Here is a 22,924-nt window from a genome sequence, read left to right as displayed (position 1 = left end):
GGAAGGTATCTATATGACAAAGTAAGGATTGTGTGACCAAATCTCAGAAGTTCAAGTATTCTTTAAAACTTAGCCCACGACTTTTCTTTGCTCAGTTTGGGTCCTGGGGTCTCTAGTGCGTATTCAGGAACCTCCAGTGCTTCAACCTTATGTGCTTCTTTGTTCTGTCTGAAAGCCCACCTCGCCTGTCCGCTTCTTGAAGTGTCTCTGTGCCTAGAGTACAATAGAACAGATGGCATGGCTTTGTCTTGGTTAGCAAGCAGGGTCGCCTCCTTTCAGTCACAGAGTCGATCTCAACAACACAGCAAGAAGACTGATCCTGCCCTACAAAACACTGCATAGGCATTTACCACATCAGTCTCTCGCCCATGGCATTGTGTGTGGGAGCGTTGCAATGGCCATGCTAGTCTAGTCTAGCTCCATCCACTTCGTTCCCATCCCAACCATTTTCTGTGTCCTCCGTTTAAAAAATTTGCAGCCACCATACCTTCCTGCCAACGCCATGGCTTCCTTCATCTGCTAGCAAAACAAGCACACTGCTGTTTCTGCATCTCGAGGCATGATACTGTCCCTTCATTCATCCCTGGTAAACGAAGTGCCACTGCCGTAATTCTCAGAAAGTTAATAATCGTGTGCCATCAAGTCACTTCTGACTTATGGCAACCCTTTTCAGGATCTCCCAGGTACGAGAGGTTCCTCAGAAGCAGTTTGCCATTGCCTTCTGGAGGGATCCCAGGATTGGGTGAGTTGCCCAAGGCCACACAGGTTGGCTCTTCTGGGTGGCACAGTGGAGAACTGGACTCCCAACCTCTGGCTCTGCAGCCAGATGGCTAGCTCACCGAGCCACGTGCTTTGGCTGAGGCTACAGACAGTATTTCAGCCTCTGTTTGTCAGCTCAGTCAGCATTCTCGCAAGTAGAGGCCCAGGAGGGAGTCACACCTTTTAAATATCTCTTGCCTTGGGGAATTTGAGTGCATGTGTGTGTGAACTTGCTAGTGGGAACCTCTTTAAAAATACCACTGGAACAGGGGGGCAGTGAAACTCGCAGGGGGAGATTTTTCTGTTTAGTTTTATATTGTAAGGTAGGGAAAATGTATTATCTCCCCCACCCCCCATCTATTTCTTTGGAAATAAATGTCTTTTGGTCCAAGTCTACCTCCTTTACTAAGGGAAAGGGAGGGGAAAATCATGGAGTGGACTGTGGAACCTAAGTTATAATTCTTGCAGTGGGTCCTTTTCCTGTTTAGTTTTGTGGTGTAAGGCAGTGCTTATGGTGCTTGAACTTTTCTCTCTTTCTCTTTTCTTTGTCTCTGTGTAAAAAAAAATCTCTTTTCCTTTTTTCTTTCAGTACAGACATTTTCCCCCTCACCTATCTTAAACTCTTGAGAGACTATTTGTTGGCTATTTAAAATCCTGTTTTTCTCTTCTCTATCTGCTAGTGGGAAAAACTTTTCATGTTATACTTTGAGAGGACCTCTACTAGCCTACTTCGATATTTAGCTTGTGCTGGTGGTGACACCGCTGTTGCTACACTGCCTCAGTAAACAGGCAGAATGGGATAGCCCGGAAGAGGCAGATTAACCTTAAGGAAAACCGGCTCTTCCACCCTCTCCCCTATATGATGCGAGCAGTGTAGGCTTCAGCAACAGAGAAGACATGTTCACTCTCCACACTAGTGGACCAAGGAAGAGGATGTGGAAAGCTGTTTGAGAGCCATCTCAGCCAGGGTCCAGTAGATCTGTGGTGGGTGGCTCAAGGGCATCATCCAAGTGATCTGCCACCATTTTCAGTCACTCTATCCTGCTTTGCTGGAGTGAGAGTCCTAGCGGAGCTGCCCTGGGAATCGGCAACAGCTTTCCCAAGGGACTCGGTGGTGAGTACCACAGAGGGAGGGAGCTGGCCAGGCTGGGCTGGGTTGCCCTTCTTCCACCCCTACCTCTGCCCTGTCCCCAGCTGCAGTAGTCATTCATAGATGCTTCCTCCCCTGGCAGCAAAGAGCCTCCCACAAGCCCTCAAGGCCTGCCACCTTCTTAAACAGGGACGCTTTCATCCATGGGTCACAAATCATGGCCATAGCATACAGCTTATTCCCCCAGAGTGGTGCCAGTCACTCCATGACCTGGGCATGGAACCGCTGGAGAAAGGCTTCTGCCAGTGGCCACAAGGGAATTGAGATATTGGCAAAGCAAGGGATGCTGACAAAGTCCACAGTCTTCACCGCAGAAAGCATACTGGCTCCACTGTCTATTACCATGAAGCCTTGCCAGACATCTCAACACTTTGGAGACAACTGGACAATATATCCGGGAAAGCCAGGACTATGCTTTCCACTGTATGTTTCCCAGCTGTAGCCAGGTAGCTATCTTTCCTGTATAATTGGGTTATTTTTATAAACCAAAGAGATCTTAGAAGTTTAGTGAATGGCTAGCTCATTATTACATCAACTCCTAATAACTGGTTATTCCAAATTTGCATGACTCTATACTTATCCTGTAGGTTCCTAATCAACATATACTCCACGTATGGGTTTTGGAACTACTGTGGGAGGAATTACTCCAAAAAGCCCTTCCTTTTTGGAAGAGGATATTACAGGGCCAAAGGAAAAACTATGGGCTTTGAAATTATAGTGAAGTGGCAAGAACGGTAATTCAGGCCAGTTGGCTATGCTTCAAGGCAACTGACTGGATACCATGGACACAGGGGGCTCCATTAGCAGAAAATAGGGGAAATATTACAGATTTGGGTTGAGCTGATTTGCTTCCCCCCCATTGATCACAAGATGCAACAGGAAATGAGAATCAGCCTGACATCTCCCTCCTAACCCATAGCTTTTCCGTTCCACCAGGGAGACATCTGCTTTTTAAAAATATGAATCCTTTTGCATCGGTTCAGGCATGTGATCATTTGAACCAATGCAGAAGCGGAGAATGAGCTGAGACTGAACTGTGAATGCGCGCGCACACAGAGGGTGCCTCATGAAGGGATAAGCAGCCTCCCTCTCAAGACTACATTTTATTTTATTTTTAAGCTTCTCCTCTTGGGCAACACTCCTGTTCATTTTTTAAAACAGCTTGATAGTCAAAAACCAAGTGCAAAGATTCATGTGGAAAGCTTTGACAACTGAGGAAACTGACAGGAAGAAGCCTTATCATTCCTTGTTAATGCAATTATTTGATCTGCGGCATCTACAGGACTATAGACATAACTGCAAGCAGTTCAATTTAAGTGTGACCCCTTATATCAAAGAGGGTCATGGTGGCGCTGCGGGCTAAACCACAGAAGCCTCTGTGCTGCAGGGTCAGAAGACCAGCAGTCGAATCCACGCGACGGAGTGAGCTCCCATCGTTTGTCCCAGCTCCTGCCAACCTAGCAGTTCGAAAGCATGCAAATGCAAGTAGATAAATAGGTACCACCTCGGTGGGAAGGTAATGGCGTTCCGTGTCTAGTCGCACTGGCCACGTGACCATGGAAACTGTCTTCGGACAAACACTGGCTTTACTGCTTGGAAACAGGGATGAGCACCGCACCCTAGAGTCAGACATGACTGGACTACCTTATATCAAACAGACCCAAATTCCCTGGTGTATTTCCCTTGCTATGTAGTCATACCCCAGGTCAGAAGGGGAGAATTTTTTGAGTTTGGGAGTGATACCATATCAACTGGTTGATGTTCTACTGCTGAATTGTAGTAAATCTGCAATGCAGCCCATTTGTACTCTGAAACAAGGCCGTGTAAAGTATGTGTCTTGCTTTACAGCTGATTCATAATTTCATACTTCTGGGAGGCTTCTGGGAGCAGAAATTATCTTTCAGCTAAGGTACACATGTTTTAAAGCAAATTTGTAGGAGGTTTTACTTCCACCTGCCAATTTGATACCACAATTTGAGATTACAGTGGCAAAATGGCTGGGGATCCCTGTGGGAGTTTCTAGTGGGACAGGTGCATGCTGTTTACCATCCCTGCCCTAAGAGAGATGCCAAGGCCCCAGCCAATGAGTGTCACCTTGCCATTATGCCTGGGCTGTGACCTCCATGAGGTGAGAAGGGTCCATGCGGTTTTCTTGAGAGCTTCTGCTAGTCTACTCTTCTTGGACTCAAAGAAAAGGTGCACAATGATAAATTCACCCACCCCCTCCTAGTTTCTACGTCCAGTCCCCAAAATATTTTGCTTACAAAATGGCATCCATTGTTCAAGAACAGTGTGTGAGACGTGTAGCATTTAGTCTTGGAGTTTCGGTCATGTGAGGGGTTGGGTGCCTGCTTGTGAGCTGAATACCGATTGGCGATTTTGAGTCTCTGTGTACAAACCTTTCTGTATGTCACAAGCAGAGCTGTGATAAGTGGGAGTCAGGCTTGTGGAAATCTACTCAAGCCTGGCTAATTGTCCCAAATAGAACGGCTCACTAGAGTGGAAAATAGTCTCCATCTATCTAACTGAAGACGATAATGACCTTTTAAATAACAGGAGCAATTTTATCTCAATACCTCAATTACTGTGAACTCTCAAAATGTCAAAGTGCCGGCCACTTTCAAAATAACTTAATTTAGACATTTATAGCTCTTAGACACTGCTAGTTTCTTATCTAACCTAATTATGGGTTGTTCAGGAAATGGCGAAGCATCCCAATTAATGTTATTTTTTATAGTGATACATAAGCATGGCCTTTGGCTCCCTCCCTCAGTGGAGACTCTTACGATCTGCTCACTGCACATTTGGTTTCATTCTTGTTTTGCAGGTCGTGCTGTCCTTTCAGTGTTGCCACAGAAGGAGCCACATCCTTGCTGCAAGAATATCCAGAGACTCATCTTGGAATAGGAGCAACCTCTGCCTGCCCCCCCCGCCCCCCCCAATGGACATATGGGATGCAGCAAGGGCAGCTATACAATGCTATAACCAAAAACAATCTTACCATTTTTACTGCTATATCAGTAAAGATCACCATTTTTAAAAGCCACATCCTGAGTAGATGGAGGGCACAGACTGCACCCCCATAAGCTGCACATTCATATCCTTGCCAGAACAATGACGGTCTTGTAATCTCTCATGCAGAGCGGCTTGGGTTTCATCTGCAGAAAAGCTGAAATCCTGTCAATTAGCCGTTTGGCACAGAAGGAAGACTGACTTCTCCCCTGCCGAACAGGTGATGTCCAGAATTAACTTGTGAAGAAGGGCTGCATGGGCACAGCCCCAGCTGTTGAATCAGCATTTGAGGACTATACATTCACCTCATGTTAGCTGATGGGGTTAATGCACGGAAAATCTGCTTCAAAATGTATAGTGCTCCTTGGAAAGGCTCATGGTGTTTTGATTTCTCCTATTTCAAGTCTGATGAATCCACTTCAGCCCTGGCATGCGATGTATGTGGGAACAGCTGCCACGTACTTAGAAAAGTAGAAGATGCACATTGTATACATAATTCAGTATGGGAAAGAGGAATCAGCTGACGTTCCAATCACTCTTCAGCATGGAGGATTCTGGTGAATATGTTGGATGTCCATCCATTTAAATGATCTGCTGCTGAGTGTCAGTTCAGGAGAAAAATGAGAGTGTATTGGACAAACTGCATGAATGTGAAATATACAACTTAGGTTGCAAATACTCTGGGGAAAAATGAGGGAAATGTTACAGGTTTATTTGCATTTCCCCCATTAATCACATGATACAAAGGGAAATGCAAATTAGCCCAAAGTTTCCCTCTTTCCCTCTAGTGGGGTGGTGGTGCCGGCTTCTACTTTTTTTTTTCACACAGCAGATCAATTTGAATAGTATTAGAAGTATGATCATTCAAACGAATGCAGAAAAGCCACTGTGCCAGCACGCAGTCAGGAAGGGTGAGCAAAACCCTTTACCAAGACTTCTGTCCTTCCTTCCTTCCTTTCACACCTAAGGATGAAGTAAAGCCTCTCAAAAGTCTTGGCAAGACTCTCCTCTTTTTGAAAAAAGGGCAAGCAAAACCTCTTTTTAGAAACAGCTTGCAAAGCCTCCAGGGTATGTATGTATGTATGTATGTATGTATGTATGTATGTATGTATGTATGTATGTATGTATGTATGTATGTATGTATGTATGTATGTATGTATGTATGTATGTATGTATGTATGTATGTATGTATGTATGTATGTATGCATGCATGCATGCATGCATGCATTTATTTATTTATTTATTTATTTATTTATTTATTTATTTATTTATTTATTTATTTGCTTCCTTCCTTATAAACAAACAAACAACAGTTTGGTGCCAGCATTAATGCACTTGAGCATCCAAACACCAAATTGCACAAAATCAAATCAGAGGAGGAAATGGCAGGAGATAAGCCTTTTTACAGCTTGTTGCAGCAGCTTCTTTGAACTGCTACCGGTGCTTCAACAGAGCTGCAAAGAAGACACAAAAATGCTTTTCTCTTGTCTGCGTGTGGCCACTTAAACTGAACAAACCCCAAATCCCCAGTGCAACTTCACAGCAAGTCAATGCAAGTGTGCTGGGATACAATAGCTTATTTAAGCTAGGCTCTTTCCCCCCAGACAAAACCAGAAGCTTTGAAAGACTGTTTCACAAATGTTTTGCTGTAGATGCAAAAACAAGGAGCTCTACATTAAACTGAAGCAAAGCAGGAAAAAAAAAGAGGAAGGGCAGTTTTTGGCAAGATACAGGAGAAATGGAGTATGTACATTAACAGTGAGACCACAGCAGAAGGGCCTGATTCAACAAGAATGTCACAGCCATACAGGCATACCAAAATACTCACAGAACTTGCCCAACCATCACTGGATTTGGGGGAGGGCGCATGTCCTCATTGCATTGGTGTTGTCTTTAAAAAGTTAATACAAGGAGTGTGTGCACTATTCCTTAGGTATGGGGGAAACAGAACAGTGGGACCCCACATGCCTTAGAAACAACTCCATATTTAGCAGGGTGGATTTGAAGTTGTGTTTAAGGAGGCATCTTAGGAAAATTGAACACTAGCTGGTTATAAATTAGGATAATGACAACCCTGAGGACAACGTAACAGTCATTAAATACATAAATAAATAAATGAATGAAATAAGCTTTGCTGGCAATGACCCCAAAATGGCATCCAGGCCAAATGAGCCAATTAGAGAGTTGCTCTAGAGTGCAAACAATTTCTGCTTCTTGAGCTCTCTGGACAGGCAATCTCCTCTCCCCGCTTGCAGGCCGCCCTCAACTGTACCTGCCCATGCTAATGTGATTGACTCCTGTTTGCTGACGGTGATAAACTTTAATGTGGAAGAACAAGCTGTATTCACCCCCTCTCTTTAAAGTGAGGGACACACAGCATTAACATTAACAATCTGATGTGGAGAAGCTAATGGACCCGCACTTGTTTGCATCTTAGCATCAGTCCAGTTCATCAATGACAGCAGAAGGATACACAGAAATATCATGACTCAGTGATATTGCCCTGGGTGGTACCTGCCCCCCCCTTTTTGCACGCATTTCTCTCCTCAGAGGTTCTGAAGTGAGGGCAGTCTCTTACTTTGCAGAAATGTGCCTACCTCCTCCAGAATGCAGGCAGGGGGAATTTTGTCTCGGCTCCAGAGGATATGCTTTGTGGTTTCTGAAAGCATACCCTCTGCCCTGTGCACTGTTGAAGAACAGCAGCAACAACTCCCACCAAATGGTAGGACTAATTGGCTTAATTCAGGAATAGGCAACCTCTGTGGCTTTGGAGGATGATGTTTTTCCAGTTGGCCAAGTGCTCAAGGTTTTCACCCGCCATTAACTAAAAGCACAACAGTACAACAGACAGCTTGAAATGTAAAAATGATCTAATGCACACTTGTGGACAGATAGACAACAATAATGAAACATCCTAAAGAAAACAATCTCATCCCAGAAATTCTTCCGGTCGGGGTAGAAGCGGTTCAGGGTCCAGGACAGAGGGGGCCATCACCCGAAGTTTGCAAGGTGCCCTCTCAAGTAATAACCCAACCACATGCTGAAGTATTTATGCATTGCCAGTGGCACTGCTCATGATAAACCAAAAACCTGGATGGAAAACTTAAACGGGCAAGTGTTACAAGCAAAAATCACACAAAATCTGACACTGCCTGTGTTGTGGTTGAGTTTCCTCCCCTTACTTTTATTTTCTGCATGAAAGTTGATCATACTGGGACTTCTTAGTGTCACAGCAATGGTAATCTCCAAGATGATTTTGAGGAGCAGTTTTGTTGCTCATCTCACTTTATATGTAAAAACAACAACAGTCTATCATACTTTCCAGAAGTAATTAAGCCAGTTAATTAAAAAGACTTAACTGAAATAATATTGGCTGGAATCTTAGTGATGTTTGCATAACTTGCTCCAGTTAATGAATGAGGAGGTACCATAGCTTATCTCAGAAGAAAACTGAACACATGGCCAGGTAGATGAATGAGACACTGCAGCACCTTGTCAATTAGTTGCCGTTTGGCACCACAAGTCACACAAACAACTACCCAATAGGATTCTGACCTATAATAATAATGTTTTGTTCACAGTCCTTAGACCAGTCATCCATCCATCCATCCATCCATCCATCCATCCATCCATCCATCCATCCATCCATCCATCCATCCATCTATCTATCTATCTATCTATCTATCTATCTATCTATCTATCTATCTATCTATCTATCTATCTATCTATCTATCTATCTATCTATCTATCTATCTATCTATCTATCTATCTATCTATCTATCTATCTATCTATCTATCTAAACACCCAGCGAGGGAGCCAGACAGATCTCTTGGGGCAGACTGCTCCATATGTATAGAACCGTATAATTTCTAACTTTCAATATTTCATTAGAACATGCTAGCATGCATACAGCTGGGAGCTACTATCTAGTTGGAGTTTGGCTTCTGCAACCAAAATATTGCCACACAGAATTTGGCAACTAGACAGTTGATCTGCATATCAACATGCGAGAGAAGGAACTCGAGCATGTTTCCCTCTGAACATCCTGGGATTCTTTCTATTAAGGGGGTTATAATCTCTTTGCGCACCACATCATACAATGGGCGGGTGAAAAACATAACCTCCATGGTCTCGCTCTCCCTCAGGGGCAGGAAGATAGCTAGGATAAAAAAAGCTCCCAAAAATCCAAACCAGAAATCAATAGCAGACTTCTATGTGGCTTCAGTTCTCATTAGCCAATGTGAATATGCTACCTCTCATAATCAAAGGCCAATGAGGGAATTAACATCAAGTACCCCACTCCCTACAGACAATGTAGGAATAAGTATGTACAGTGGTGCCTCACACAACGATGTTAATTGGTTCCAAAAAAATCAATGTTGTGTGAAACATCGCTCTGTGAAACACCATTTCCCATAGGAATGAATTGAAAACCGGTTAATCCGTTCCAATTAGAACAGATTGCCATCTTTAAGTGAAAAAACCCATAGGAAACATCATTGAGTGAAACAATGTTTCCTCCATTGGAATGTATTGAAGCCAACTCAATACATTTCAATGGCTTTGCGAAGTCCTTTTTCGCTCCTGTAAAAGTGCCTTACAGTGTTTGGAACAGGTTTTAAATGGTTGCAATCATTAGCCCACCTCCTGAACCCTATGCAAACTTAATTTGGTGTTGTTCTGAGTCGTCCTTAATTTTTGGTGATTTTTTGAAGTTTCTCTCATTGGAATGTATTGACGTCCAATGCATTCCAATGAGAGAAAATTCAAAAAATCACCAAAAATTAAGGACGACTCAGAACAACACCAAATTAAGTTTGCATAGGGTTCAGGAGGTGGGCTAACGATTGCAAGCATTTAAAACCTGTTCCAAACACTGTAAGGCACTTTTACAGGAGCGAAAACGGACATTGGAAAGGGCTCTTTGATCTCCGTTTTCCTGCTTTTGAAGCTCTTTCCGATGTCCCTTTTCGCTCACGGCTTCTCTCAGAAAAACATCCAATATATCATCACAAATCCACTTCCCCACTGTAGCTTTGCTTCCAGAGCTCCCCCCCCCCCCACTTTCTAAAGCTAATCCACAGGTCATTACAAGCTTCTGCCTGGGACCTACTGACACAGAGATGAATTCTCCTTAGAAACTGCTGGAGCACCAACCTTCACCACCCCAACAATCCCTGATGCAAAGTTATGCCACCCTCAAACACAAACACTGAAAGGGCAAAAGGCATGGCTCTTGGATCTCTCCTTCCTCAGAACAGGCATTTTTGCCTCTGGACAAGCCCTGACACAGAAACTTTTGAGATATTTGAACCACTTCTAAATCTGAGGCCTAAAACCATCCAAGAAAATGTGCCCCGAGCTTTAGGCTTCCGACTGTCCTGTGCTCCAATGCTCCAAGTGGAAACAGGCTGTCTCTAAGCCTGTAAGGCAAGTCCTGAGACCTTTCGTTTGTTTGTTTGTTTCATACAGAGCCCAATGCAGAAAGTCTAGAGAAACTGATCAAACTTTCCTGACTTAAACTGAAATCTCAACCAAAGAAAAAGATGGAGGTCTAATGCTCTTCATCATCATATTGAAAAGGCAGTATAAGCCACCAGACTCATATTCTGCTTTGGCTTCCTTGCCCTAGCCAGGAAATCTCACACAGATGAGTAGACTTCTGTACCATTTATTTAGCTCAAATGAGATGAAGAGCTACATTAAATGAGACACAACACATACAGAATGAAAACTTTAACATCAGTACTCTTCAGCTTATTTCTGCAACAGGAAACATGCATTCACTGGTGATGCTATTACAGGATCTGCTCTCATGCTTCTAAGACAATAACATCCACTTTCAACATCAAGCCTTGCTGAATCAACACGTATTCAGTTATGACAGCAGTGTGTACCAGCACAATCACCGCACAACAACCTGTCTCATCTTTGCAGTGAAACTATCTGTGGAGCAAAACCAACCAATGGTGAGACTGGCCTGTTGTAAACAGAGCTCTACAAACAACAAAGACGGCAAAGAGACTCATGACTTAGGAGAGGAGTAGATGAGTTACTGAGAAGTCGGTAGGCATAAGCATGGCTTGAACTTCACATCCACCCTCTGAGCTTGATCCCTGCGACCATCTGCTTTCACCAATTTCTTATTTTGAAAAAGAAAACAAAAACATCCACACATTTCCAACAATCTGAAAACATGGATAATTACAATGCTCCAGTAACCGTGGTTTCTGAGCAGGATATTTTTATTTTTGCCCACAGATCTCCCCTTCCAGAGACACAAGAAAAGCACACTACTGTCACATTTCCCATGTATAGCAAGGAAGATGTGAAAAGCTGTCATCAGCAGCAAGTCTTCAGTCGGCTGGTATGGGCTGGAGATGATTTTAGTTTAATTTTCCAGGTTGTTGGTGGAGATAAGCAGTCAAGAAGAAGGGTGGCCTGGAAGAGATCCTTCTCTGCAGCTATATCGAGATAAAAAGTGAGAGATCTCTGACTTCCATCTTAGCCTTTTCCCTCTTCTCATGTGTCCTCTTCCTTATCTGCCCCACTGAACTCCTTCTCTAATCACAAAGCATCCCAAATTATCCTGTATGCACTGGGGGAAAAAAAAAGATCAAGCAGAATCACCACTTTTTCACAATCGGCTGGGGAGTCTAACTTGACAAAGTAGAACCATGCTAAGGAATGTGGCTGCAAGAAGGGCAAGCACATTTTAATGGTGGGGCTTCATCTCTTGTAATGCAATGCATATTTTGTTTTGTTTTTATAGTATGCTGCACTTGCGAAAGTGTGGAAGGACCTATGTAGGCAGGCGACAAACACACACAAATCACGGATGGTACAGGAGGTTGGGCTATGCTATCACAATCTTGTCTCTTCCATGCCCCTTCATTGAAAGTGTGGCTGAATAGCAGGAAAGAACGGAAAAGAATAGTCAATGATGCAGCCGCTGAGAACCCAAAGAAGTGCATGCTTGGATCCAACAAGACAAGTCATCTCTAAGATGATGCTCCTAAAAACTTTGCCCTTCCAAATTCTGCTCAGAGGGCTTGTGCTGTGTGAACAGCAGCTCTCCAGGGATCATGAGCTGCTCTCCAGGCTGGATGCCAACTAAATGACATTTAAATAACATTTAAATAAAGCACAGAGAGCAGGGGAAGAGAGGAAGCAGATTCTTTCAAATCCGTCAGTCTGGGGCAAATGGGTAAACCTTCCTCACAGTTCTAGAAAACACATTTTCCTGTGCTTTAATACATTTCTTCTAACCATAAACAGATGGCAAGTGAGTGGGGTGGACAGATAAATCTGAGAATTCAGGAAGAAGCTTGTGGGCGCCATTACTTCAGCCAATGGCTGCCATACAGGACAAGCACGCACCGATCTAAACTATGTCTCGGTGATACTACAACAGTTAAATTGGCTTGTAGTTTATAGGATACAAATTGCATGCAAAAGCTATCATTATACAAAAAACACAAAATAACTAATGACAGCCATGGGGGGGGGAACGCATCTCATCCAAGCTGTGCAGGAACTGACCAATCTCTCAGCTCCATTGTGTAGTACAGAGGTAAAAGGACAGTGAAAATTCATAGGAAAAATAATAAGCAGCTACCTGTTAGAAACAGTGGCAAAATGGAATATACACATATAGGTAGCTATCATGAAGTTACAGAGTTGGCTGCCTCAAACAAAAAGGCAATTGTATGAAACACAAGAAACTGTAAGAGAATATAACAAAAACTTAAAAAACATATGAAACTCTAAGAAGCATGGTCTTCTTCGGCCATTAATGATAAGAAGACAAGTTTAGCCATGGTCCATGGAGCCAAGCACACTGGAAGTCCAGTCAGCGAAGAATGAAAAGCGAGGGATGGTAAGGAATCTTCCAAAGCACACAATGATCTGAGGTGGGTGGCTCCCTATTTCCTCTGGCTCAGTCTAAAAACCATTCACACCTTGAAGGAAGGAAGGGTAGTTGTTTCTTGCCTGCTGTGTTTTACATCACCAGCTTCCCTCTTCTCTTCTTGCTCTGGCCTCTGGTATGCAATCACCAGGGGTGAAACCTTTAACACTGCATACTTACTTGTCCATGTAAATATCTGCGATTTTGCAATTGCTTAGTGGTTATGTTCTATTACATGGGCTGGAGCTCAAAGAGCTGACTGTTTGGGCCTACCATTCCTAGACTCTTCCTGTAAACATGGCCACTCACAGGGGAATGCTGGGAGCTGTAATGCAGAAAAGGCCTCATATAAGGCCATTTTCAGAACTCCAAGAGGCAAAGATTAGCAAAACGGGTGCGCTTGGGAAGTTCTTACGTCTTCCCTCATCTTAAAAACATAAAAATGAGCTTCTGATCCAGCATTTTGGCTCAGCTGAAGCTGTTCCCCCCCCCACACACACACACAGAAAGAAAAGAGAGATTCTTCTGTAACAGGGGATCAAAAATACATTAATAATCAAAATCACTTTTTTTAAAAAAAAGAAGAGTGGGTGAAGCGAAAGAACAAAAAAATCACCTGCAAAGTAAAATGTATATATTGCTAGGCCCCACAAACATTCCCTTGAAGTACCATTTCAAAGCCTACAAAATCAGAAAGCATGTATTTTTTTTTAAAAGGCACATTTGAATAAAGTTTTATAAATAAACAGCACAGGAAGAATTAAATCCAGCTTGACTATGCCGTTACATCTTGTTTTCCTCAAAAAGAATCTGAGCATAAACGGTCATAGTAGGAATGCCTTTTGCTTCCTGGTGAGGTTTGATGAGTTCCAGTTCTGCGTAGGTTAAATTCTCCTCAGCAATTCTAGGCTGCAGAAATACAAATGGAGAAGTGTGTTCAATCCAACTGAGTTTATCCAATCATTTGGCAACATTCTAGCAAACAGACAACTAGAGATGGGCACCAATCAGAAAAATGGTGATTAATTCTGATTCATGACTTGCCAAGGTTGGCAAATCATAAACTATGAATTTACAATTGTTTACTTTAAAATTCTATAAAATGCCCCTGCAAGCACCCAGAGACAGTAAGTTCACAGGGAATCTTCCCCGGACTCTAGAAGTCCTGCAAGTTTGGCAATGTTGGGTTTCAGACAACTGAGTTATGCAACCAAATACAGGGGGCCCAGAAAAGTTCTCCCAAGGAACCTAGAGACACCCAAATTACAGAGAAGCTTCTACTGACTCTCCTTTACAACCTCACCACATCTGGTGCAGATTGGGTTTCAGACACCCAGGTTATACACCCACAAATGGGCCCCTGCAGGAAAAAGTCCTTTAGCAGCTGGCTTAGGGAAACCCAATCTTTATAGGTAATGACCAGCACTTTGAATTGGGCTCAGAAATGGACTTGCAACCAGTGCAGTTCTTGTAACAGGTACTTTATAGGCTCCCTGTAGGTGGCTCCAGTCAGTAGTCTGGCTGCAGAGTTTTGCACCAGCTGAAGTTTCCGAACCGTCATCAAAGGCAGCCCCACATAGAGAGTGTTACAGTAATCCAAACAGGATGTAACTAAGGCATGTATCACTGTAGCCAGATCTGATGTCTCAAGGAACTGGTGCAGCACCAGCTTTAGCTGTGCAAATGCACTCCTGACCACCGCCGAAACCTGGGCATCCAAGCTTAGGGATGAATCCAGGAGTACACCCAAGCTGTGGACCTGAGTTTTCAGGGGGAGTGTAACCCCATCCAGCACAGGCAGTATCCCTATTCCCTCATCTGCCTTCCAACTAACCAGTAGCACCTCTGTCTTGTCTGGTTTAAGTTTCAGTTTGTTTGCCCTCATCCAGCCCATTACTGATGCCAAACACTGGTTTTGAGTCAAGACAGCTTCCCTGGAATTAGGTGGAAAGGAGAGATAGAGTTGAGTGTCATCCACATTACTGGGGACACCGAACCCCAAAATTCTGGAAAACCTCTCCCAGCAGTTTCATGTAGATATTAAAAAGCATGGGTGACAAAGGAGAACCTGGAGGAACACCACAGGCCAAGGGCCAGGGCATTAATCAGGAATCCCCCAGCACCACCTTCTAAGTTCTCTTCTCCAGGAAGGTCTGGAGCCACTGTAAAACAGTGCCTCCAAGTCCCATCCCAGAGAGATGGCCAAGAAAGATACCATGGTTGATGGTATCAAAAGCCACTGAGAGGTCCAGCAGAACCAACAGGGACACACTCCCCCTGTGCAATTCATGGCGTAGGTCATCTACCAAGGCTACCAAAGCTGTCTTAGTCCCATAGCCAGGCCTGTATATAAAGGTCTGTGTGTTGTCTAGGTCGAGTGGGAATGTGGGAGGCAGGATCAGGGGACTAGAAACCAGTGACATGAAAAATTCTCACTTACACATGCAAATAACTGGCCTTTGTAACAGTCAATAAACCTTGAGCCAGAGTTACGTATATTGTGTTCCTGTTCTCTAGTTTGGATTACAGATGGAAGAGAAACCCCCTTTTCTGCTTTGCATCTCCAAAGATAAGAAATATGACAAAAGGTATCTTGCCTCAGCCATCCACATATTTCTCAGGATTTCTACGCATTTTAGAAAATAAAATGACCTCATAGAACACTGCAGAAACACACATGGCTAAAAATCCACACATGTGAAAAATATGTAAAACGGCATAGACTACTCTTATCTCATTTTTTGATTAGGTTACTTCCCTGTTAGATGGAGAGAATGCTGAAAACATAATATATCTTGACTTTTGACCAAGGACCTCATGATATTCTGATTAGCAGGCTAACTGAGTTTGGGCTGGATAGAACAAGTATCAGATATATATCCATGGTTACAGAGTTGTACTCAGAGAGTGCTGATCAATGGTTTCTTTTCAAGCTGGGAGGAGGTAACAGTGCTCTTCAACATTGTTATTAATGGATAAGAAGCTGCAGGGAATGCTTCTCAAATTTCTGGATAACATAAAATTGGATGGAATAGCTAATGCCCTGGAAAACAGAAACAAAATTCAAAGAGCTCTTGAAAGGTTCAAAAGATGGCAAACAACAGAATGATATTTAACACAGATCAATACAAAGTTCTACACATGGGGGGGGGGAATTAGTTGCAGTTACAAAATGGGGGTATACTTGTCTGCATTAATGGAAGTATAGTCTCCAATGTACTGGTTCCCCTCTACTGAACTATTTAAGCACTAGTTAAGCCCCTTTAATCAATGGAACTATATAAACTAGGCTGATACTAATCTTAAAGGATTAGGAGATGCTGGACTTCACATACTCTTTTCAGGTGGCTCCAGCTTTTGCTATTCAATAGCTGATCCTGTCATCTGCAGCAGCTTCTTTTCCTTGCACCCTCCCTCCTATGGTTTTAATATGAACATCTTGGTGGAGAAATGTTAAAACAAAAATTCCAACTTGCCAATCACTTTAGTAGTAAAACTACTGAATTTAGTCGTGCGCTTATGTTAACAAAAGTCCAACTTAGTTATTTGGAAAAGATTAATTATCTTTGGGAAAGACGTTGTGCACATGGTGAAAGACAACATGACCTTACTAGCTGGATTCTGAAGTTCTATTGAGGGAGGCTGGACCCAATTACCTTTTGCAACTTAACTTTCGTGGACATCTCTTCATATTGAACAAAGCAGACTCATTTCCTCTCCTCCCTTCTTTCATTATATTTTTTCATTCCAATTCCATCCAAAACACCATGAAACCTGAACGGCCCTGTAACACCCAGCTCATGTAAATTTTAGTGCTAAGATTTATGAAATCACATTGTCCAGGTGTATTATTATATTATCTGGAAATTGCATTGTTTTCTTTGGTAGATTATCTCTTTATTCCTATTTTATCCTATTAAGTTTGGATATGAAAAATAACACTCGATTCCTCCAATGCAGGTCACTGGGCAGCGTTGGCTGATGTGTTACTTTCATACATTTTTATGATGTTCCTATAGTAAACATAATTTAATAAAGCCAAAACACACTAAATAAATAATTGCATCTAGAAAAGCAATAAAAGCAAATAAAATTAGTACTTTCATAAGTGGAAAAGGTACTTCAATTACTGCTACAAGCAATGGCGCACCATAAAATGTGTAGAATAATTTCCCTTATGCATATTTCCAGTATGTAATAATTTGATTGAAAATATGAGGAAACACACAGGAGGTTCAAAATTGTAGAGCACATACAGTTCTCAACTATGTGTAATAACTGAGAATAGAAGATACAGCTTTTCAAACCCCCTTTTACAGGCAGAAATCAGAGGAAGGCACAAGTAGTGTTGTGTATCTTTATTTTTCAAGTCTGATTAATAATAAATGAAAATAAGACAATCCTCCTCAGCATACAGTCACATATGCTTTTGGGATGAATATTTCAATCATGATACTCACAGCTTCAATTCAAACAAAACAGTGCAGCATGAAATAAAGTGCTGGACATTGTAGAGTGCTACTTAGTTAGATGGATGTCTAGTGACAAAATCGTCTCCTATTGCTTAAAAAACACACCAACATCCTTTCTTTTTAAAAGGAAAGAGCAGTGGAAATGGCCAATTAACACCTTGTTAGCACTTCTGTTGTTGTTGGAGTGGGAGGCTGGCAGTCAGTACCTGTTGGAAACTAAATGTAAATAAATCCATTTTGGCTATATTTAGAGGCAACTAATATGAAACTAAACTGGATTTACCTTCCTAGATGATAAACCAGGTAAGGTGTGTAGGAGTTTAAATGCACATGTTACTCAGCTGCAAACACAGCTCTATGCCTCCATCCTACTGATTCCTGCAAATTGTCATCTGGACAGTTAATTGCAATGTCACCCATGGAAACATGATTTGAAAAACTGCAGATCACAGATTAACCATATTTTTCCCACTGTGTAGTTGTAGCTTACATTAGGTGCTTCCTGACATGAAGCTAATCAGAAACTGGACCTCAGCCAGTTTGTGGGTGTTTCAGGATTTAGAAAGGTATGAAGGGAAACAAAACAAAAAAGCGTATTTCAGATGGGGTGCGTGTGTGAAAATACTGAGGGTGTGGGAGAGGAAGGGAGTGGAATGATGTAACAGCTGAGACTCCATTCCCCCCCACCCACTATGCTTGTGTTACCTTTCATTGGTTTTGTTAATGCCAAAACAAAGGCCTCCATGCCACAGTAGGAGAACTGGAGTGCATGGTTTTAAGAGGAAAATACAGTGGGCATAACTAAAACCTAACTGAAAAGAAAGACCTAGCATTATGACCACTATATGAGATATGGTCACCCCTGGATAGGAATTCTGCAAGAACATCAGAGAACATTGTTCCTCTGCATGTCAGGGACACCAGAGTGTCAAGCGATCTGGCAAACCTACAAGAGGTTGACCCCTACCCCCTTCCCAAATAATTTCATACTGAAGACATGCTACTGCCTACCTGATCAAAATGCTAGAATTGATCATGAGACAAAGAGTGGTTTTGTTGTTGTTGTTGTTGTTTATTCATTGTGTCCGACTCTTCGTGACCCCATGGACCAGAGCATGCCAGGACCTCCTGTCTTTCACTGCCTACCGGAGTTGGGTCAAATTCATGTTGGTAGCTTCAATTATACTGTCCATCCATCTTGTCCTCTGTCGTCTCCTTCTCCTCTTGCCTTCACACATTCCCAACATCAGGGGCTTTTCCAGGGAGTCTTCTCTTCTCATGAGATGGCCAAAGTATTGGAGCCTCAGCTTCAGGATCTGTCCTTCCAGTGAGCACTCAGGGTTGATTTCCTTTAGAACAGATAGGTTTGATCTCCTGCAGTCCAGGGGACTCTCAAGAGTCTCCTCCAGCACCACAATTCAAAAGCATCAATTCTTTGGGGGTCATCCTTCTCTATGGTCCAGCTCTCACTTCCATACATCGCTACTGGAAAAACTGTAGCTTTGACTATGCGGACCATTGTCAGCAAGGGGAGGTCTCTGCTTTTTAAGATGCTGTCTAGGTTTGTCATCGCTTTCCTCCAAAGAAACAGGCGTCTTTTACTTTCGTGGCTGCTGTCACCATCCGCAGTGATCATGGAGTCCAAGAAGGTAAAATCTGTCACTACTTCCATATCTTCCCCTTCTATTTGCCAGGAGGTGATGGGGCCAGTGGCCACAATCTTAGTTTTTTTGATGTTGCGCTTATGACCATTTTTTTTGCGCTCTCCTCCTTCACCCTCATTAAGAGGTTCTTTAATCCCTCCTCACTTTCTGCCATCAGAGTGGTATCATCTGGATATATGAGTTTGCTAATATTTCTTCTGGCAATCTTAATTCTGGCTTGGGATTCCTCCAACCCAGCCTTTCGCATGATGTATTCTGCATATAAGTTAAATAAGCAGGGAGACAATATACAGCCTTGTCGTACTCCTTTCCCAATTTTGAACCAACCAGTTGTTCCATATCCAGTTCTAACTGTTGCTTCCTGTCCCACATATAGATTTCGCAGGAGATAGATGGTCAGGCACTCCCATTTCTTTAAGGACTTGCCATATTTTGCTGTGGTCCAAACAGTCAAAGGCTTTTGCGTAGTCAATGAAACAGAAGTAGATGTTTTTCTGGAACTCTCCATAATCCAGCGCATGTTAGCAATTTGCCCTTTCGAAATCCAGCTTGTACTTCTGGAAGTTCTCAGTCTACATACTGCTGAAGCCTACCTTGTAGGATTTTGAGCATAAACTTGCTAGCATGTGAAACAAGTGCAACTGTACGGTAACATTCTTTGAAGCATTCTTTGGCACTGCCCTTCTTTGGGATTGGGATGTAGACTGATCTTTTCCAATCCTCTGGCCACTGCTGAGTTTTCCAAACTTGCTGTCATATTGAGTGTAGCACCTTAACAGCGTCATTTTTTAAGATTTTAAATAGTTCAACTGGAATACCATCACCTCCACTGGCCTTGTTGTTAGCCATGCTTTCTAAGGCCCACTTGACTTCACTCTCCAGGATGTCTGGCTCAAGGTCAGCAAACAGTGGTACCCAAAGGAAACAGTAGTGCAGATCATGGATGAATTTTATTACCTCTCCATACACAGAAGGGAATCAACCCCGAGGGCTCACTGGAAGGACAGATCCTGAAGCTGAGGCTCTAATACCTTGGCTATCTCATGAGAAGAGAAGACTCCCTGGAAAAGACCCTGGTGTTGGGAAAGTGTGAGGGCAAGAGGAGAAGGGGACGACAGAGGATGAGATGGTTGGACAGTGTCATGGAAGCTACCAACATGAATTTGACCCAACTCCGGTAGGCAGTGGGAGACAGGAGGTCCTGGCGTGCTCTGGTCCATGGGGTCACGAAGAGTCGGACACAACGAATAAACAACAGCAACAGCAAAACCACTCTTTGTCTCATGATCAATTTGAGCATTTTGAAGGGGGAGGGGTCAGCCTCTTGTAGATTTGCCAGATTACTTGACACTCTGGTGTCCCTGACATGCAGTGGAAGACAAGAGGGCCTGGTGTGCTTTGGTCTATGGGGTCACGAAGAGTCGGACAGAACTTAACGACTAAACAACAACAAAACAGGGTGGATCCATATTCTGATCATGATAAAAGATGGAAAAACCAAACAGGTCAAACTGCCAGAATTCTTGGGAACAACCCAAAGCTGCATTAGCAGAAGCTCTGCTAGAATTTATAGCACAGGTCAGTAAAGGATATGGAAAGTCCAAGAGATCACCAGCATGCCCAACAAGCAGTGCATTAAAGCAGACAACTGGGGATAAAAAAAATTTTTTGAGGAATGCATCACTAATAATGTTGAGAAAAGCAATAAAGGATTTTTAAAATTCTTCATTTGAATGCTAGATGACAACAGAATTAAAAGAAATGCTAAAGGTTGGAAAGGAGATAAGATAAATGAATTATTTTCATCCCTTTTCACTGCTGAAATGCCCATGCCAGAGCTGACATTTCTGCTCCAAGAAGGAAGGAGGAGTTGAGATAAATAGTAGAAAAAAGAGATGAGATTGATACTTCAGTGTCAAATAAAGAAAAAGTAATCAATGTGGCAAAACTGATTACATCTCAATTTTTAAAGAATGTAAAGGTTCCTCTCGACAATTCAATTGCCCAGTTGTGTCCAACTCTAGGGGGCGGTGCTCATCCCCATTTCCAAGCCATAGAGCCAGCATTTGTCCGTAGACAGTTTCCATGGTCATGTGGCCAGCGCGACTAGCCATTACATTCCCAGTGTGGTGATACCTATTTATCTACTCACATTTTTACATGCTTTTGAACTGCTAGGTTGGCAAAAGCTGGGACAAGCGACCAGAGCTCACTCTGCCATGTGGATTCGAAGTGCGGATCTTTCAATCTTGCAGCCTAGAGGATTTGCAGTTTAACCCACAGTGTTACCTCATCCCTAAAGAATGTAAGTGTGAAAGTGTATAACCTACCTACAACCAGTCCATAGTGGACATAAAGAGAATTGGTTCATAATAACCAGTCTTAAAATAGGATCATGGAGGAGATTTAGGAAATGATAATCCAGGTAACAGTATCTGTTCCAACTAACTTGATGAGAAGCACTTGTAAAGAAAATTTGTAAAGGAGAGACAGCCATCCTGGAGAAGAGTCAGAGCTGAAAGCTCAGGGGTGGGAGGTTTAGCTCCTTAGTCCAGGAAGATTATGGTGGCCGTAAACCAAGGCTAGGGAACTGGTATTGAGCAGGAACAGAGATCCTTCCACCCACAGCCTTTTATGGGCCAGATGACACTGGAACGCATGGGCACGGCCATGCCCAGCAACATACCCAGGTAGCTGTTTGAAGCACCGATGAAGCTCTAACATCAGATATCACTATCTCTTTACAAGGATTCAGTTCCCCTCCCATTCTTCAACCACAGAGAAGTTGAGGGGCGGGACGGGAGGAGGATGGAAACCTAACAACCAGTCCTTGCAAAAGCTGGCTGAGACAGCGTCCACCTTAACATTAAAGGACAGCAAATGGCTAATTACATCATCATTACTATGGATTTGGATTTGCAGAGAAAGGGATTTTTGACTTTTCCATGTGTTCCTCTGCCAGAGAGGGCAGATATCTTTAGCCAGCCTTTCCAATGCTCTGTGTAGCTTGACCAGTAAACTGTGACTAACCTCACAGCGTTTGATGGAAAGACAAAATGTTGAGTGGGATTACTCACCAGCAGGATTTTCCTCTGCGGTTTCAGAAGCTTCGGCTTAGAGAAAGCACTAGATACTGGTGCTGCAGAAATAAAAGCCAGACAGTGTGGGATGATTTCCTATATCAGCAAACAGAGTTATTTCTAGATACGCAGCCCCTTTGGATCACAACAGGTCAGCTGTGTGAATGGAAAAGGAAAGTTCACTGGAATCCAGTTCAAAAGCAATTTGTGCTTTAGAAAGCAAGACTCTAGTTAGCAATCTTTGTCATCTACTACAGTGGTCCCCAACCTTGGGCCTCCAGATGTTTTTGGACTTCAACTCCCAGAAATCTTGGCCAGCAGAGGTGGTGGTGAAGGCTTCCGGGAGTTGCAGTCCAAGAACATCTGGAGGACCAAGGTTGGGGACCACTGATCTACTATACAAAACAGATTTTCTTTCCCCCAACCACAGTACTGAGTGGAAATAACTTGCTCTGGACATAGAAACCCCAATCAGAAATACAAAACTAGTATTATCCCATAAATAACCAGGCCAGAGGAGCACACTGCCTTCTGTGCCCTGACACTCTCTTCCACTTCAGGGATATTGGCAATCAGAAGCTTCTATGCCCACAGGCAAGGGAGTCTCTCCCCCCCCATCCCCAGCAAAGAAGGGCCCTTGTGGGACTCTTCTTCCTGGTCTCGCTGCCACATGTGGAACTCTCCTCCAACAGCTGTAATGCCACCTATCAGCAGCTTGGATGAAACAGGAGAATTGGATTTACCCTGCCCATAAACAAATTGGTTGGCACAGTTTTATTTTGTTTTTTTACAATCAGGAGACTAGGTGTGCAGCTCCAGCTGCTGATAAGTAAATAAAGCTGGATGAGAGCCAACAATGGAATGGCCTGGAATTGCT

The 22,924-nt window shown here is 43.0% G+C and overlaps 1 protein-coding gene across 3 annotated transcripts in view; it reads right to left on the bottom strand.

The window, feature by feature from the left end:
* Nucleotides 1–10,577: 10,577 nt before the first annotated feature.
* VSTM4 (V-set and transmembrane domain containing 4) overlaps nt 10,578–22,924 on the bottom strand; it is a 44,500-nt gene continuing 32,153 nt past the window's right edge. For 2 of the 3 annotated variants that reach the window (XM_020809650.3, XM_020809652.3), the window contains 2 exons: nt 22,045–22,106; nt 10,578–13,740 (listed from right to left, as the gene is read on the bottom strand). In XM_020809650.3, the coding sequence (XP_020665309.3) occupies nt 13,615–13,740; nt 22,045–22,106 (188 nt within the window). In that variant the 3' untranslated portion in view covers nt 10,578–13,614. Of the gene's footprint in view, nt 15,875–22,044; nt 22,107–22,924 lie in introns of all 3 variants that reach the window. The other variant, XM_072994861.2, reaches the window with a different exon arrangement.

The sequence above is a fragment of the Pogona vitticeps genome, chromosome 3, assembly GCF_051106095.1.
Source record: "Pogona vitticeps strain Pit_001003342236 chromosome 3, PviZW2.1, whole genome shotgun sequence".
NCBI classification, from domain to species: domain Eukaryota; kingdom Metazoa; phylum Chordata; class Lepidosauria; order Squamata; family Agamidae; genus Pogona; species Pogona vitticeps.
The sequence above is the reverse complement of the archived record's forward strand: the minus strand, read 5'-3'. Positions and strand labels throughout refer to the sequence as shown.